Source organism: Tamandua tetradactyla, chromosome 7, assembly GCF_023851605.1.
Source record: "Tamandua tetradactyla isolate mTamTet1 chromosome 7, mTamTet1.pri, whole genome shotgun sequence".
NCBI lineage: Eukaryota > Metazoa > Chordata > Mammalia > Pilosa > Myrmecophagidae > Tamandua > Tamandua tetradactyla.
This window is the reverse complement of record NC_135333.1, coordinates 19504669-19524921: the sequence shown is the minus strand read 5'-3', so window position 1 is coordinate 19524921 and position 20253 is coordinate 19504669. Positions and strand designations below refer to the sequence as shown.

General features: G+C 32.3%; 1 protein-coding gene and 1 long non-coding RNA gene across 10 annotated transcripts in view; one reads left to right on the top strand and one right to left on the bottom strand.

Annotated features, from left to right (window-relative positions):
• Positions 1-20253, bottom strand: part of CDC42BPA (CDC42 binding protein kinase alpha) — a 463135-nt gene that overhangs the window by 23286 nt on the left and 419596 nt on the right. For all 9 annotated transcript variants that reach the window (XM_077168549.1, XM_077168550.1, XM_077168551.1 and 6 more), the window contains 5 exons: positions 18646-19239; positions 16823-16920; positions 14319-14403; positions 11491-11614; positions 11070-11187 (listed from right to left, as the gene is read on the bottom strand). In XM_077168549.1, the coding sequence (XP_077024664.1) occupies positions 11070-11187; positions 11491-11614; positions 14319-14403; positions 16823-16920; positions 18646-19239 (1019 nt within the window). The remainder of the gene's footprint in view (positions 1-11069; positions 11188-11490; positions 11615-14318; positions 14404-16822; positions 16921-18645; positions 19240-20253) is intronic.
• LOC143690850 (uncharacterized) lies at positions 489-18810 on the top strand. The gene is made up of 3 exons (XR_013179223.1): positions 489-551; positions 12075-12163; positions 18578-18810. It is a non-coding gene; the product is annotated as an uncharacterized LOC143690850 (long non-coding RNA).

The window sequence follows — 20253 nt, the reverse complement described above, 5'->3', positions numbered from 1 at the left end:
TTTGAGAAGTTTTCCATCTAATTACTGAATGATTTTGGTGTCTGAGAAAGGAAAACAAACCCAGGAATGTTTCTAAAATCTTGCACACAAAAGAAGCATGGTAAGAGGTGGCATGCAGGTCAGAAGAAGGGGGTGTTGGGGCTGACAAAAGTCCAGATGAGGGAAAAAAATCTTTCAATATTCTTTACGAAGACTGCAGTAGAAAAATGACATATATTATACTATTAATATCCTTTTTAACATTCACAATGCTTTCTCCATTTTCTGAGTTATTCCCAACCTCATTTAAGCATTTTCTGATGCTAATGGTCTGGTTTTCCTTGATTTTTAAATAATTTATAAACAGATTTATTTATTCAAAAATTTATCTACTTATTAATTTCTTTCATAGCCACAAACATGATGGCAATTTTCTTAGCTCACAGTATTTCTAGTCAGCAGGCTGTCCTCTCCTTAGTTAGCAGTTCAGAAGAGATGAGGTCGTAAAGACAGCATGGTGGTTGGAGGGGGCGTAAGCTTTGGAGTGAAAGAGCCCTGTATTCATATCTGTGGTATGTAAGTTACTAATTGATGAACCTCAAGTTAGGTTAAACTCAGAGCCTCTGTTTTCTCATCTGTATTATTATGGGGATAATGTGCATCTCATGGGGCTTTTCTAAGGAGTAAAAAAAATTTAGTAATAAAAATAAAGCATATAGCCCAGTCCCTACTATGTGCCTTTCTTCCCCCTGCTCTAATAATGACCCCCATGGAGCAATATGTAATATCACTTTAAACCCTCCCTTTTGGTCACTTCAACGCAATAAATCTGCTGGGGGTAGTGGTGGTGGGAATCATTAACTTTAGGTGGGTTAAGCAAGCCATAATTATATAATAAAAATGCAATAAAAAAAAATCACCCACTAAAATGTGGGTAGAAATTCAAGTTTTATGATTCCTTCAAACTAAAAAATTACCTGAGAGGTAAAGCCAATTAATCTCTCTGAGTTAGTGTATAAAATGCTATTTTACCTTGAAAAGAGACGGCTGGTTCGCTTCACATGATGTTATACACTAACTTTACTATAGGGTATTCCTTTATCTTTTCTACACTATCAGAAAATCACACTGATGGTCATGGCCACCAATAAATAATAAAGAGTAAGTGAATTGCAAATATGCCTACTAACCTGTAGTTCTCTAGGTGCTACCTAGTTCATTAAAACTGTTTGCCTTTTCTGATTATAAAGGTAATACTGATTCACTGTAGACAATGTTAGAAAGTACATAAATTGTAAGAGACCAAAATGTTACCGTGAATTCACCAGATACTATTAACAATTTGGTGTTTTTCCTGCCCATCTTTTCTTCCAATACCATTTTATTTATTTCAGAGTTGATTATATGGTATTATGCCTTTTTCAAATAACATAGAACATAAAATGCAGTAATTGTTTGACTTATTTTACTCTTTCAAAAACACTAAATCTGTTTTAATCACTTAGGGCTCAAGAAATATTTCTTTCTCTTTTGGTACATTAAAGTGAGAAGACAGAAATTTATCCATATACCAGTTATTGACTTACATTATTCAACATTAATATAAATGTAACTTATTTGAATGCCTTACAAGTTTCAGCAAGAAGAAAGGCCTAAATGCTTAAACCTCATTTTATTTACTTCACCATATGGCCTAATATTGCTCTTTAAACATAAATCAGGTGAATTTATGTAGAAACATAAATACCTTATCTATATTCATTACCCACAGTGATCTTGGCTTGTTTGAGGTGACAGCCCAGCCTGTCCATAGTTCATTATTGCTTCCAGTCTCAATGTTTTTAGTTACTTAGAATTTCTTATATTCACTGCAATTATGACAACACCAAAGTCTAACACCTAAATAGTGACTTACAAGTAATGGAGGTATATTGCAGAACAAATGAATGGATTAAGTCTGTGATCCTAATTTTCTTCTTCAAGCTTTGGGATTAATTCAGCTGGCAATACATTTTATGAATTTCAAGTTATGATTCTTTCTGTAAGAATACACTGTGTTCTAGTAAATACTGGTTTGATACTAAAAGTGTGTGTTTGTTTTAAAGATATAAAACACATTTTAGTTGTACTGGTTTGAGCAGAGTAAATTTTCTGGGAATCAATGAATAAACCAGTAGTAATTCTCCAAATAACTTAATTTATAATAACACTTTAACAAAAGATGACAGTCACCTGTGCTATAATATGGTACAGGTCAAATAATTTAACATAGAATACAATGAAACGAGCACAAATACTTTAGGCTTTTGAGATTAAAAGAAACAAGCAAAAAAGAAATGTACTCAATTGTGGCTAAAAAGCATTTTGAGTTATAATAAATAAAAGCCTAGAACTGAAACCTAAGCTCCCAGTTCTCACGTAATTGTGTGGCCCCAAGAAGAGGATATCAATTGGATTCAGTTTGCAGTACTGAGCTCTCCTAAGCGCATCCAAAACACCTGAGAGAAGATTATGGCAGGGTCAAAGCTAGAACTCAGTAAGATCACCAATAATACCACTTCAAACATTCCAAACCATAATTTTGAAGAAACACGCATACTCAAAGTTGGCCTTAAATTCAACCACTACCATTTTTATTCATATTTCAAATTTGCAAAGTCCATGTAATTCTTCATGTGTTATTTGTTTAAAGCAAATGCTTTACTTTTTAAAGTTTTAATTCCAAAGAAACAAAAAATTTAAAATTAAAACACTCAGTGCTAGCATTCAACATTCACATATACAGAAGCAACCTTATAAAACAAGAGACATGCACACAATGCAGCAAAGGAAAGCTCAAAAAAAGATGGAAATATTGATTTCAAGCTTTCAATTTTTAGTCCCTACCCACCCGCACAACATTAAACCTTAAAATACCTTGATGGTATCCTTTTCTACCTCGAATAAATGGCAGAAATTAAGCCTATAAAATATACCTGTTGCTTGATAACTCTGAATATTGACATAACAAAGGAATGATACACAGAAAGAATGTTCAAGGGAAAGACAATGTAAAAAACAAAAGTAAAACTAAAAAAAAAAATTCAAGGAAAAAATGTATAAAAAAGAAAAAGCTTATAATTCAATCAGTTAGAATTAAACTTCATTATAATGTGATATGGAATCTAAACCTGTAGACTTTGCCATGTACAAATATGCTTAAAATTAGATTGAGCTTCCACTTACAGCAGTTTTCAGTTAATGAATGACAAACTTAAGCAACATTTCTATCATCTTTTATGTGAAAAAATTATTGATTAATTTATACAGTGTTCCTCTGGAATTCTCTCCCTGCAATCTGTTACCAAGCAAACTATGGCTTATTTTAACTTTTATCATGGTTAATTTTCTTTCGCTAAATAAGACTTTTAAAAGATATCATAATTTAATATCAATGACAGCGACATGTAAAATATTATAATTTAGAATAAGTTTTCATAAAAACAAAAATATAAAAATAAACTTCTCACTCTACAGCTAATTTACTTTCGAAAAATTACGATATTACAAATAAAAAATGGATGCTACTATTTTTCTAAGCCAGAGGGCACCATGGGGAATGGTTTCCCATGATATAATACAAATATTTTATTATCTGCAAAATGAAATTTAGAAAATTTTCCCTTGAAGTTAGTATAAGTACACATTTCTTGATGGGAATATGGATATTCGGCTTAAATGGTCAATAGCTCTCCATTTCCCTGCAAAGCCACTGATAACAATGACATAAGGCTAAATGGAAGGAGACAACAGCATGCCATGTCCTTCAGAATAAGGCAAGTTTTCTTTACTTTTTTTTTTTCTTTCTTTGATTAAGTTTTATCTTGGATCTAGCTGGAATTAAAGGCAAATCAAAGATTAGTAAGATCTACTTTTCTTTTTGTAATTTTTCCTGTTATTGACAGTTTCATACTTTCTACTTTGAAAAATTTTAAGCTTTTCATTATAGATAGAAGTTACGTGGGTAAGCCCTATCACAGACTTAAACCTCAGTTAATATAAATTTTTTTCTGAATTAAATTGATTATAGGGTAATGAGCGATAAAAAATTAAAAAATTCCAGGAGCCCTTTTTTGTTTGTTATAGCAGAATAAAAGACCCATTTACACCTATTTCTCATAATGGCATCTGTAATGGAAAATACCATGATGGGAAAATTATTTATTAAACACAGAAAATTCTCCAATATAGCTTCAAACATAAAATTAAAATCCTCCCCAGTCCTCTATTTTCTTCTTCGAAAGAAGAAAAAATAGTTGGAACTTGAAGAAAGAGGAGGAGGAGGGGATTAAGAGTGATAGAAGAAGAGTAGAAATTGGACAGAAGACAAAAAAAAAGCCAAAGGAAAACATTCACAAAATGGTACCCTCTCAGACGTGTTACTTATTAAGCCAGGTAACAGGAAATCCATACATGGTTAGTAAAAGTTAACACCTGACTCAGCTGTTCATACCCTCAGAGTCATAAAGCTTGGTGTACCAGGGACAGAACGCAGAGACGGGGAATATTCAGGGTTTATGGAATCAGGAGAGAGAAATTTTTCAGCAGAATTAACAGTCATGTGATAGATGTGCTCAAAGTTGATCGGAGAGGAGATCAGACCGGAGTGATGATGAGGGAATGGATAAGGGAAGCCTGGCTATCAAAAACAACAGAAAGAAGAAAAAGTAATAAGGTAATGAAAATGGATTCACTAATTATATGTGAAATTTCTGACAACATGCATTATATAAAAAATAAATAAGTACTTTCTTACATCAGAACTGAATCCTTAATGAAATACTTTTAGGTCTCAGAAAGTTAAATTTTGTAATTCTTTTGCCAGTTACTTAAATGACTCATGAGCAAAAGATCACTTGCGTTTATTACAAAATTATTCTCTTTTATACAGTTAAGTTAGCAGAAACTGGACCTGCAAGGAGACTAAGATTTTGGTTCAGTGATTTCTTAAGTGATTTTTATCAAACCTTGGAAAAAATCTACCAAAAACATTAACGATAGAAAAAGCAAAAAACAGTTCAGGAAAAAGACAATGAACCTATAATCAATTTTTAACCAGATATATCATAAAGCTGTTTCTTTAGTAATCTGAAACTATTTTAAAACAGTTTCCTGGTATTTAAAGACTTGTGATATACATTTACACTTATTCACCTTATTCTTCCTTTAACAAAAACAGTGAGAAACTACAGCATACACTAGTTACCGGTTTACCTTTAAGGGACCCAAGCTTCCCTGTAGATACCTACAAGAATAAGTTCATTTTTTTTCTTTTTTTTTTTTTTAATACATGGGCAGGTACTGGGAATCAAACCCAGGTCCTCTGGCATTCCAGGCAAGCGTTCTTGCCTGCTGAGCCACCGTGGCCCACCCAATAAGTTCATTTTTACCGAGGGAAAACCAAGCCTTCTTCTCTTCAATGAGCAGAAATATTAAAAGAAAGAAAGAAAAAAATATTATATTCAATACCAAAGAGACAGAAAAAAAGCTTTTAAAGCTGAGGATTCTAGTTTTTCAGATAAAGTAAGTTTTGAATAGTTGGAACTGTCACTTAATGTATAGTCACCTTCTGAAATGGGAATTTTCAACATTCAATTCTTAGGGGAAAAAACCCCTATGTTTCTAGAAAACACCTTATGAATTCTTTATTTATTATAGACAGAGGTTGAATGACTTGCTGAGAGACATGGTATTTATATTATCATGAGTTGAGATGAGATAGTTCTGTAAAAAAACATCTGGTAAATTATCTGGGTTTAAAAGAAAGGTTCCTATAGAAGATATTGCTCTTGATTTAGAAATATGAATGACATCAGTACTTTCCAAGGCTGTTTACAAAGAAGAAAAAAAAACTGATGCAAATGTTGCAACTTGATTTAAGAAGCAAAATTACATCTGAAAGCCCTAAGGGATTACTAAACTAGAAATTTTAGCTTTAACAATTTTAGGATTGGACAGGAAATTTATATGTAATTAAAATTATGAATCAAAAAGCTGGGAGAAATGTAATGGGCTAAAAATAAACCTTCTAGGGTAAAATATTTGTCCTGCATTCAACTGGAGAAAAATCTGTCCATTATTATCAGCATCCACTTATGAAAAAAGATAAATGACAAAAAGGATTCAAGAAAATTTATACAGAATGTCTTCTAATGATAGACACACAGTCTTATATTAATTGCTTATATTCTCTTGGCTTACCAAGACACACACGAAAGGTTCACATCCATACAGGATATAAGAAAAAAACATGATTCCCTTAGTCACTGGTCCTTACATATTCATGAGACAAACAACTCTATTTCAGGATCATTTAGGTACAAATGAAACAGAATACATTTCTAAAGACATCCAGTAAACTCTCTAAGCTTATAAGTATTTCACAGGAATGCAATACTGATTTGAATATGTTAAAATGCAAGAATGGGTTCATGCTTTTTGCACAGATGACAACATGTAATTTTGGGATTTGAAAGTACTTCATTAGATGAATTTAATTTTTCATTTTTTTAGAAATAGGTCATTTAATATAGATAATTTCAGTGGAAAGAACACATTAAAATCTGAGAATATATTAGAGCACAAGCTTTTCAATAAACAGGCACATACATGCATATTATCATCATTTTTTAGACATGCATTACTGTATTGTTTACCGCTGTCTTTTCTGAGACAAGCACAGTTCTGGGCACACAGTTAAGTGCTCAAAAAATATTTAAGTGACTGAGTGAATGCCTATGAAAAGCCCCAGCTTATATGTTCTTTGCTAGTGAAAAGAAAACGGTCACATAAAAATAAAAAATTGCTGTGAGGAACATGAATTCAGACACACAAAATCTTTAATGCACATTAAATGCACAGGTGAAGAAACAGGCTGCAAAACTTTACACTACCAACTTCTTATCTCTGGAAATACAAAAGCACTGACATGGTAAGAAAATATGAAAAAAAAAAGGAAGGAACATTAACAACAATTTAATTGCTAAGGCAAAAATCATTTGCATTAAAGCTATAAGAACCAACAAAGTAGTGATGGGTTAACAAAATCAAGTGACAACAAATACTAAAATTCAAGAGCTCTCATTGGAATAGGTAGTAAGCACATGCGTTACAGAGTCAGTCAGGAGATGAGCCTTTGGGAAATGCTATCTGAATCTGTTTTGCTTAGGAATAAAGAGTGGATATTATTTTGAAAAAAATAAATGGAGAGACTTTTTATAAGTGGTGGGAGGGTGAGGGGAGGAAAAATAGAGCAAGAGGGACAGTTTGAAATAAAAATTCTTGCAATGTTTGAAACAGACATTTTAGCTTCAGGGTGCATAGTTTTATTGGGTACAAAGGTCTGAAAGAATTCTGAAACATTAGCAAATTGATTTTTCACTTGCAGGCAGAAGAATACCAAGTTAGGGAACATTTTATTAAATCCTGAAACTACTTCATCTTAAGGAATATATTGAAATATGTGGGTTATAACAGAATTTCAAAAACTATTTACTATAATTCTTTGTGTTATACATTTGGAATAAATGACATGAAGAACATATTCTTTTTTTTGCCCACAAAAATGAAGCAAAAGTGAAAGAGTTTAATTTTAAAAGGATAACATCTATTAAAGTATATTAAGTACTGAAATAATTTTGTATCTGCTGATATGTGGCTTTGCAACATATGCATGTATTTGGAATTTCTATTCCTATATCCCTCTGTCACGCTTACTACATATCAATTACTGACAAAATATTTACTAACCAAATTTCAAAAGTTTAATTAAAATAGTACACAAGATTATAAATACCTTGTGCCTGACATGCCCTTTTTCCAGTGTATGGGCAGATAAATAATAAAGACAAAAAAAATAATAATGGGGGAGTTATGGTGTATGGGATTTTTTTGGTTTTCTTTTTTCTTCTTTTTTTGCAGTAATGAAAATGTTCTGAAATTGATTGTGGTAATGAATGCACAACTGTATGATGATACTATAAAGCCACTGATTGTTTACTTTGGATGGATTTTATGGTATGTGACTATATCTCAATAAAAATGCATATAAAAAAAGGCTGTTTTGACTAAATTCCCTTCCAGATGAGATTTCAGAAACAATAGCAGAATTTATTTTACAGACTCTCTTTGAGTTAGGAGTAAATGACAAAAACTGTAGTGCTCTGGGTAGAGATAACAAAAATACAAATTTTGGTGAATATTTGCATAAAGGTATAACCAATGTTTATTCAAAGTTGAAGGAAAGTATGAATGGGTTTATGGAAGAGATTGGCTGTTACTTCCCATATTCTTTATAATTATGCTCAAGTAACATCTATGTCTTTTCTATTGACATTGAAGTAATTGTCATGAAATTGTTCCCCCACTTAAGTATTTATACTGTTCGAACTGAGCAATTAAAGGGATTTTGTGATTAAAAAACAAGTACGCAAGACAATCTATCAAATATAAGGTATAAATAGATTCACATTTCAACTATTTTAATTAAAAATTCTATTAGGGCATTAAAAAATTTTTATTGAGAAATCCTCACACACATATATTCCATACATGGTATATAATCAATGGCTCACAATATCACCACATTGTAGTGTATTCATCACTACGATCATTTTTTTGAACATTTGCATCACTCCACAAAAATAAGAAAAAAGAAAAAACTCATTCATATCATACCACTTACCCTCCCTCTCACTGACCACTAGTATTTCCATCTACCCAATCCATTTTACCCTTTTCCCCCCTATTTTTATTCATTCATTTTTTTATACATATCTTTTTACTCTCTGTCCATACCCTGGATAAAAGGAGCACCTGGCACAAGGTTTTCACAATCACAAAGTCAACTGTAAAAGTTGTATCTGTATATAATCACCTTCAAGAATGAAGGCTACTGGAACACAGCTCAACAGTTTCAGGTACTTCCCTCCAGCCACTGCAATACACCATAAACTAAAAAGGGATATCTATATAATTCATAAAAATAACCTCCAGGATAACCTATCAACTCTGAAGCTTCTCAGCTACTTTTTGAAACTTTGTGTCATTTCTGTTTTCCTCCTTTTGGTCAATAAGGCTTTCTCAACCCCCTGATGCCAGGTCCTGGCTCATCCCAGGATTTCTGTCCCACATTGCCAGGGAGATTTACACCCCTGACAGTCATGTCTCATGTGGGAGAGAAGGCAGTGAGTTCACCTGCAGGGTTGGCTTAGAGAGAGAGAGGCCACAACTGAGCAACAAAAGAGGTTCTCTGGGGGTGACTCTTAGGCCTTCTATTGGAGCATTTTTTGCCCAACATTTAAATTTCTTTAAGGAAAAGAGACATTGGGCTGTATGGTTATGTTACATTTACTTCTGAGAATAAAAGGAAAACCAGGATGAAGAAGTTAAGGTTTCAGTCCTTTAACCAGACTGAGAACATTACTATAAATGTTCACACTGGGAAAAGAATGGAGAGAAATATGAAATCTCATTCCCAGGAAAAAGTTGAAAAAATACTATAGCTTTAAAATATGATAGATAAATATAATTTATCACATTTAATGTGCTCAGCCCCCAAATTTTTACTTAATTTTAATTACTATAGCAATCAATATTAACTGTAATTTAGCTTTTATATATTGTATATTTATACAGAAAAGCTAATAGTAATTGCTAGTCCAAAAGGAAAAATGACTATTGCAAATGATTTGAACTCCTTAAAGGATGGAGTATTACCATAACCATATGATAACAAGGTCTTTTATGATAATGAAGATAAGAATGACGACAGTAAAGAAGTCAGATTTATTCATAAGCAGGGATAACTGGTTAATGGGGATATTTACAATGAGGGACTCAAACTTAAATAAATGCAGATTTTTTTTTCTCCCATGAAATAAAGGTACAACTCTCTTTACAGGCTTATTATTTTTTTTCTGATTTTACAAAACATAAGGACTGTACATCCAACTATATTACCTATCATTTTCTCTGTGTCAGTGACAGATTATTTACATGATCTATGTTACAGTAGAGCTGATAATATGGGTAATTTTTTTTATGCTGTATGGGGGGGGATCACATTTCATTCTTTTACCATGTGAGTATTCCTTTATTGCAGCACCATTTGTTGATTTTTTGTTTGTTTCTTTTTGTTTGCTTGTTTGTTTGGGAAGTGTATGGGCTGGGAATCAAACCCAGGTCTCCTGTATGGCAGGTGAGAATTCTATCACTGAACTATCCTTGCACTATCTGATAATATGGGTAGTTAAAACAAGCTTACTCAGAAAGGGCTTTGGGTCAAGATTCACAAATTATCTACCATATTACAATAGTATATGAATTACGCTTAAAATTCTGTGCAAAAATTACCTGCTACAGCCACAGACCAAAAGGGTCACATTAAAGTTTCAATAGTTTGCTGAGAGTATTATGATACAGAAATGTCAAATATAAAGGGTCTGGATAATTAATTTCACTAATCTTTTAAATCTGAGGACCTAATCTAATCTTCACATTGTTAAAACATAACCATTTTCCTATGTTGTATTTTTTAATGTAAGAATGAAAAGACAACATATTTATAAATGGGCAAAGGATAAAAGATTTAATTTCATAATTGGCTGAAACATCATTAACGACTAAGCTAACGTTTAGTCTCTCTGATAAAAATTAGAGGTCAAATATCTGTATTGAATTGCTAAAACTTAGCAAAACTTTAGTGATTTGGTAAACAAGTTCTGGGTCTTTGTATTAAGCCTCTCCAGATCTGGAATTTTCTTCCACTAACAATAATAAATCTAAGTATGAGAAAAGTTTATAGGGTATGGAACTAAATAAGAACTTGGCTTTGGTTTTTGACCAGGCTTTGAGAAATGTCTGGATTTTGTATTTTTCTCATCAGGTATACCACCATGCATCTTACAGATATTTTGGGATACCAAGATAAATATTCCACATTATACTATATACATCAATTTAAGCTTATATATGTATATAAGTCTATATATTATATTTTTCCCATTTATATAACCTCATTCATATTTACACTCATTCTTAATTTCTCTTACCATGGGTAGGTCTTTTAGGATCTGTATTCCATCTCCAGGACCCATGTGTGCTATGTGGTTAAAGTTAGTTGGGTTAGAAATTAATTTATTTCTCATTTCTGGATCTCGTAGCATCTCTCTGTAAGATAAAGCATCTGCTTAGATGTTTTTTCCATGATTAATCCAGATAACTTAAGAAAAAAATTAGGCATATTTTACTTTTAATTAAAAAAAAAACTGTGAAACCATTCTAATGATGATATAATTAAAAATAACAACATAATTCAATTAGAAATAATTTCCTTAGACGGTTTTACTTTAAATTTTAGATAAAAGATCTTACAACTTTTGGTGGGAAAATAGGATTCTTTTAATACTTAAGTCATCAAAGAAGCTCTAGTCTATTTTACAGATAATTTTAACTATTTTACTGTAGGTCTACCTCCTCTGCTGCATTCTTTCCTCCTCTGGGACCCTGAAGGAATAGCGCCGCTTGTTGTTAATATTTCTAACCATTTGTTTCCGACTATTATCTGATGTTTCAGGAACTACCAGTTCATCTCCTTCTATTAAAAAAATACAAACAACAATGATGTTCTTTAAACTGCTAAAATGCTTTTTATCCATTAACCTCTAAAACAGTACAAATGTTAATCAATTTCTGTACAAGTATATACAGTTCTGATTTTGAAAAGTTGTATGTTGGTAGTAATATATAAGCAAAAATTATAAACAGAACATATGTAAATAGATATATGCTGAAATTAAACACCTCACCAAATATATTTTCACTTTGATTATAAGCATGAAATGGCCCAATATTACTATAAGGAAAATGTAATTGCTCTACATTGGATTTGTACCCTCCCCCCTTGAACATCTCTATACTATCTTCTCTCTCCCTCCAGGTGCTGGTTTCAATGGCTTAAGGATATTAAAAAGCTCCTACTGTTACGTTATACAATATTAGGCATAAATGGCAAGCTATTCATGTAAATGATAATAATTAAAATTACTTTTACATAGTAAAACATTTCCTCTGCAAGATTCAATCTGCGAGATGTTGAATAAGAAAAAGGGATGTGTTCCTACTACCCTCCTTTACAACCAAAAAAGTAAGAATTTGTTGCTATTTCCAATTTTCTGATTTTAGGAATGGAGGATATATATAACCATTTAAAAATATAACCATAGAGAGCGGGCCACGGGGGCTCAGCAGGCAGAATTCTCACCTGCCATGCCAGAGAGTGCTGCCCATGCAAATAAATAAATAACCGCAGATACCTAGGAAGACACCATACGGTTTGCTAGGGGTTCCTAAAACATGTTGGGCTATGTGAACACATTCTAAGAAAAAAAAATTGCTAAGTATATCCATATAACATGGCAAGGGATGCTATCCTCTAAATAAGAAAAGGAAAAGGAGAAAAGCCAACCTTTAGAAGTTTTAAACACCCAAAAAGCTGAAATGAGAAAAAGAATGTATGAAAAAGATAAACAAGACTGGAGGGCAAGCCAAAGTAGATGATTAGTAACAAAGCAACATTCTCCTTACAGCACTATAATGGAGCTTAACCAGATTACCTTCCCAGTAGCAAACATAAAGGAAGGGATTTTTTGAAGTATGTGGGAATGGGAGACATAATTTTGGAATTTGGGATTTGTGAGGGTAGAGTGGGTCTTGGAAGTTACGGCAGCAATGGGATAATTTGGATAGCCAGAGGGCTACAGGTACACCTTGAGCTCCTGAGAGATGAAGGAGAAAGCAAGAAAGGGATAAAGAAAAAACTTGCTAGAAATGGGATTTCTTTCCTTTTCAAAGGACAAGACAGTTATTATATTTAAATTCTGTCAAGTGTTTCTTCCCCAGGCTCCACCTCTACTTTTATCCTAGAGTAGAAAAGTGAGAATATGGGAAAAGAAAAGTTGGAATTAGTTTTGCCCTACAGCTACAAACTAGGTATGGACATAGTTTATGACCAGCATGATCATACATGGTGAGAAGAGGGTGCATCCACTCTTACACAAATATTTGGAGTCTTCTTTAAGAAACAGAATACAAAAATTAAGTACAGTATCCTGAAAGTGAGGGTCTGAAGCTTTAAGCTTCATGGTAAATCCATCTCTGAGTGGGAATCCTTTCTAAAAGCTGAATAACCTTTCTCAAGTCATACTGGAATATTCTCTTAACATCAACACTCTGTATATCAACAGACCTCCAGTTCCAGGTCAAGGCACTGAACCTGAAACCAAATAATTCATGCATATCATTTTTATACTTGAAAAGAAAAAAGCAAGAAAATTTTTGATGGGCTTTTTCCCTGATAGAATACAAATCTATAAAGGAAAAGAAAAGCTTAAAGATGATAAACCCACTACTCAGAGACAACTTTGATGTGTTATCATGAGGTCAATGTTTTAACTTACACTTCAGACTATTTAAATTGTTAACTTAAATACATCATGTGCCATAACTATACATCTATTAAATAGGTTTACCACAAAAAATTAAAAAATGTATAAGTAAGTCTGTTACACAGGCAGAAATCTGGTGCTAAAGTATGCCAATAACTTTATTACACAGAAGAGGGCATTATAATATTTGTTAAAAGTGAGATTTTAACTGTTTGGGCATTCTTTGGTTGGTAAGCAACTTACTCATTTGAATCCTTTCCATGTGAACAGCTTCCCTGGGTGGGGAATTAGCTGATCACTTTGGTCACTGACCAAATGCCCCCTTCTTCTCTGTAACATCCAGAGTTCCCATTCTCTCTCTCTTAATTCTGGGCACTTTTATGACTCTTGTATCTTTCCTGTTTCTTTCCATGCTGACATTATTAGCACTTCAGAAGTTCTAAGCCCTATACATTGGCAGAAAATGTAATCCTGAAGTTCCAAACTGGAACTCTGAATGAGTTTTCATAATTATAGTGCTACAGATTTTGGTTAGGTTCTACAGTGTTAAAAAGAACAAAAGGTATTTTCAGCTATCCTTTCTTTATTTACCTAGATATCCCACAGTAAAATAACAGGGTTATTCCAGAATCAAGTATTTTATTCATACAGCTATGCAAGCTTAAATAGAATAACTTTTTGTCCAGTAGTTTATCTTAGTATATTCAGTGATGCAGTGGCAAAGATCATAGGCTTTATAAAATACACCTCAGTTTAAATCTGGGGTCTGTTACTTATTACCCATGCGACATGGGCAGTCAGCTTAGAGAGAATATTTTCATTGAAGCTATCCTATTAGTATGTGTTTTCTCTTACCTGCCATCTTATTTTTAAAATATATTAATCTAATTGTCTCCAACCCTAAAACATTTAATGATCCATCACTGTTTAAGGGTCGAACCTAAAAAAATAAAAAAAAGAATTAGTATTTTTAACAAAATGTTTAAAAATTAAACCACATGACTTTTGGCATAATTATAAAGCATACACTTTTAAGACCTTTCCTTTATCCTTCTGCTTCAAAATACAGCCCTCTTGGAAAGTCCACAAAATGTAATATTAATTCTAACTGAAAAGGTATAAAATTATCTAATTTGAACAAACTTAAAAATGACAAAATTTTAAATGAAGAATACCTTGGGTGAAATAAAATCACTGAGTAGAAATACATTTAATTTTAAATTTGGCTTTTAAAACAATTAGGGACCAAATAATTACATTAAGAAACCATCTTACACAAAACTAAACGTACACAGATGATGAGTTGAAATTGCCAATTTCTGGCAAAAGGAGAGACTGTAAAGAAATGGTGACAGAACAATTGATTATCTACATGGAAACAAATGAAACTGGATTCAACTTCACATCATATTCAAAGAAATGAATTCCAGATGGAATAAAGACATAAATGTATAAGCAAAACCTTAAAACTTTTGGAAGAAAATAAAGGTCATATCTTTATGACCTTGAGGAAGGAAAGAGTTTCTTAAACAAGAGATAGAAAACTAACCTAAAGAATAAGAAAGATACATTTAACGACATTGAAATTAATAACTTCTGTTCAGGAAAGACACTAGAAATATGGGTAAGTCACAAACAGGGAAAAGATTTACCATACCCATTACTAACCCAGTATCCATAATATAAAAAGAATGCCAATAAATCAACAAGAAAAAGATGGCTAATCCAACAGAAAAATGGACAGAAGACATGTCTAGGCATTTCATGGGAAAGGAACTATGAATGATGAATAAACACAAAAGATTCTCAGTCATATAGGTAATCAGGGAAATGCAAATTAATATCTCAGTGAGATACCACTTTATAATCACTTACAAAATTAGGATTTCTGACAAGGGCAAGTATTAGTGAGGACGTGCAACAGGAAGAACTTTTATATACTGCTAGCAGGAGTGTCAACTGGTTCAGTCACTTTGGGAATTAATTTGACACTATCTTGTGAAATTGAACAATTGCATTCCCATGCCCCATCAATTCCACTCCTAGGCATATGTCTTAAGGAAACTTCTGCACACATGTATCGGAAGACATACGCAGCAATGTTCATGGCATCATGGTTCCTAACAGTAAAAAGCCAGGAAATAATTCATATATCTGCCAATCAGAGAATGGCAAAATAGTGATACTGATGTCACAGAATATTTTATGGTGAAAAGTAATGAACTCTATAAAGTACATGTCACAACATGGATGACTCAAAAATAGTAAATGAGTGAAGAAAGCAAGGCAGGAGATGACATACAATATAACATTTTTAAAAAAATTCAAAACAAAGCAAAACTAAACATTATTTAGGAATATTTAAATACCCCAAAAGTCTGTATTTTAAGAAAAGCAAAGGAATGACAAACAAAATTTAGGACAGAGAGTTTTCTCTGGGGAAAGGTAGGGGTATGAGATAAGGGAGAAGTATACTGTTAGATGCAGTGATATTGGTAATGTTCTGGTTTTCAAGTTACAAGGTGGGTTTATAAGGATTAGCTTATTATTAAGCTTTGTGCCATATATCCCAAAAGTTGCATGACAGAAATAAAACAGAAAACTAACTGTAAGCAGCCCAAATTTACAAACTGGAGGAGCATATTTTAAATGCTTTATGTAACACAGCAGTATTTACATGAGTTTTGTCACTGCTAATTTAAAAAATGGGGCAAAATTTGAAATAAAATTTTGGCTACTTTCTTTTATCTGTTCCTCTATACCCTGGCTCCCAAATATACTATACATATCTATACAAAACTATAAGTTTTCATTCTTATAAAAGAGCAGTTCTTTACTTATTAAAATTTCCCTTTATGTTATGAAAACATAAGGAAATACAAAAGGGAAACATTCTGTTTTATTAGAAATATGTGAAACCTTTATTTTTTCAATTATGAGATATAAAACACAGCTTTGGTTCTAAAACCTGTGAAGTCCGCCCTTGCAAGGTTAAAAACTACATGCCATCAATGAAAAATAGTTATAATTAAAAATAGTAATATACTTCTTTTGGTTACTTAAGCCAAAAATGGAATAAATAACTTGCATTTATGATGGTAGGATATGTTCTAGTTGTTCATCATGATAATCACATTTTATATAATGAAATTCAATGTAATAAAGACAGTATGGTATTAAGCTACCTAAAATAAAATTAAGCAGTCTGACTTTTGTTTATATTTTCTTACTCTGCTAAGTTGCAAAATACCAAATATACATGCCAGAAAATGCTGAAATAATGAAAAATAGCTAAACAGTCCTACTACTGTTTTCATATACACTCAGTTCAGTTAGCCCATATTTTAATGTCAAATTACCTTTTTGAGAGGGAGAGTCTGAATCCATTCCATGGAGTTCACATCAAAGATATCAACTGCATTTTCACTATACACTGAGAGATATGGTGCGTTGTAACCTGGGAGAATGGAAAGAAAGTTAAATTATTTTTAAGGATTAAACCCAAAACATTTTAAAAGATCTATACCAAATAAATGTAGAGTAGAATCTCACTAAAAGTTTACTGTTGTCATAAAGTAACCACATCAAAACATTTCTGAAGTATACAAAACATAAATCGTAAATGACAAATTGATATACCATGAGTCAGATCATATAGCCATTATAAAACAGGAAGTTTCTTTTACAGCAAGGGTATAAGATTCACTTGCACAATACTAGTTCTATAAAGGGATTTCATCACAATTTAAAGTATCTGATTTCTAAATGAGTTAAGCTGTTGACAGTGTAAATTACAAAGCAGAGAAATATGGGTAACTGTTCTAATCTCAGTTATAAATTTATGATAAAGCACCTAGCACACTTACATGCATAGGGTAGACGTTCAATATATATTTGTTGAAAGAAAGAATGAATATCAATAAATGGTGACAAGTGAAGATTACATATTTAATTAAACTAAAGTAAAAAATTTTATTATCAGCAGAATTATTCATAAAAGTCAAGACTTCCTAAATTTTATTTCACATCAGGAATCTATAAATAACAATACTGTGAATTATTATCTGACTACATTACAAAATAGCATTCAGTCTATGTATGGTTTCATGGATAAGAGTATTGGAAGAAATGAAATACTAAGAATAGTTATATCTGGATGGGTAGGATTAGGAGTCTCTCTTTTCTTTTAATCTAGACTTTATTTTTTCTGAATTGAGTATACACAGCACATTGTTCTCCTAAATTTTCTTCCACTGAACCATTAATTTTGACTGAACCCACACTCATCATTCCTTCTTCTAACTAGTTACAATGAAACAGGTTTCACTTCTGCCCCAAATAATCTCCACCTGTGTTCTGAGTCCCATCTTCTCTGGTTTTCTTGGGGTTCTTACTCCATTTTCTTTATCTCCCATATAGTTAACCTTTCCCTTAGTGGCCCTTTCTCTTCAACATTCAAGCATTTTCAAATTTTTTCCATTAAAATAAAAACATTTCTGATCAGACAGCCCTCCTCTGCACTTCTGCTATTACAGCATTTATGTTTTACTGTAACTGGTTGTTTTATCATTAATTTTCTCTTCTGCATTGTAGGCTTTGTGAGGGTAAGGCTGCCTATTTTGGTCATTGCTGTATATTGTACAGGGGATGGCACATAAGTATCCAATAATTTATTAATGTCTGAATATTTTCTCAAAGAGCAAAACAAGCAATTTTAAATTTCTGTCTAGATAAAAATGTAAAACTGAAGAACACTTCTTATAGATGCTACATTACACCTTTACATATCGATTAAATAACTGACTCAGTAACCACTTCTTCAGAATAAGTTCTATGAGTTATTGATGTTTATAAGCACTATATTTGGGGGGGACCATAAAGATAATCACTTAGGGTTATATCAAAAAACAACAATATAGGTTAAAATCCATCTAAGTAAAATATTTCATAGAAATATTAGTTTTAATTATATGCATGCTAATGTTGACCCATTTGACTTAGGTCGGTCTAATTACATTATGGTTAATTTATACAAATGACAATAAATACTTAAAAACCTTAAGGATGATTTAAAAAAATAAAAACCTGTTATTAACAATGATTATATTTTATAGATGAAGTAGAAGAAAAAAGAGGGGAAAGAATCAGAAAGATAACACAGTCAAAAGTAAGAGAATCTTACAACAAGAGGAAGGATTTGCTGGCCACATCAATTCCTGTTGTCTCGATCTTCGGCCCTGGCAGTCAGTATATATCCCAATGCTGTTAAAACACAGCAGGTATTCTTTATTGGAGATCTCGACTGCACAGATAGCATCCATTGGTTGATGTGTAATAAATGATAATGTATGGTCATTTGAATGGAGCATACTGTATGGATTTCCTTCTCCATTCAAGGGGTATCTTAGAAATCCTGACTGGAATCCCACACAAAGTTGTTCACTGAAGATTGCCATCCACTGGACATTACACGGGACTTGAATCTCTTTAAACTTTCTGTGGCGGGTCTTGCTCTGAAATAGTTCATAACAAAGAACCTGCCTTTTCATAGCCACACACAGGCATGTAAGAGCTCCATGGCGCATCTTTCCAGAAGTTATGGTTTGACACCCTTTAGTTTCTGCCAGCTTGTAAAAGTCAGTTTCTCGCCCATCCAAAGCTGACATAGGAAATAGTCGTACGTGACGATTTCGTCCTGAGATCACAGCAACAAGCTGATCATTTGGAATGAGTTCAATCTGATGAATCTTTTTATTGTCACCAACTCTAATAATTTCTACATGCAGAAATGATAAAAAGTCAAATGCAAAATAATTCTTGCTCATTAATTTAATCATCTCAATTATACCCAAAATGATATATCAGCTTTATTATATAATAAAGACACAGATATACACAGAAGAATAAGAGATGAGAAATCATACAGAGAAAAGGGAAGACAAACCTACTATAAGCTATAACACAATTACTATAGTACTGTGTGAAATTTAGCACTGAGATTTCTGGCAACCAAGGCCCAGAGTTTTTGTCTGATAAAGCATACTGGAACTTAAGGAACCTTTTTGCTGACACTAAATTCTACAGAACTTCACCATGAGGTTCCTATTTAAAAAAAAAAAAAACTCTAAGGAATTGAGCAATTAATATTTTATTGAAAATATTTTTCTGGGTAACAAACTAATGTAGCTTAAATGCACTGTCTTCTCAAGATCTAACTTGATATAAAAATACCATATTACATGAATTTAGAATATTGGATTACAGGTATGCTAAATTAAACTGATTCTTCATTTCAGCCAGCATTTAATTTTTCTGTAGACAACACTTACTGTCTTCAATTGTGGAGGGAAAAAATAAGCACATTTTAATGGTTGTCACCTTTTATAATACTAATAGAACAATGGAAAAATAAATTAATATTTTCTTTCATGTGCCATCTTTAGGAACACAATCTGAGTTTATATACCAGAACCGTTACATAAAATGACACAAAAAGACAAATACATGCTTGAAACTTTAGAACTTAAGGGGAGTATAGAAATTAAAACTTTTTTAAATTTATAAATACATTAAATTAGATGTGGACACGGTTCTGTTTGGGGTGATGGAAAAGTTTTGGTAACGGATGGTGCTAACAGAAGTACAACACTGTGAATGTCATTAACAGTAATGAATATATATTTGAAAGTGGTTAAAACAGGAAATTTTAGGTTTGTAATAAGTTATCAGAATAAAAAATTTTTTAAATTCCATAAAACTGTACAACAGAGAGAGTGAATCCTAATGTAAA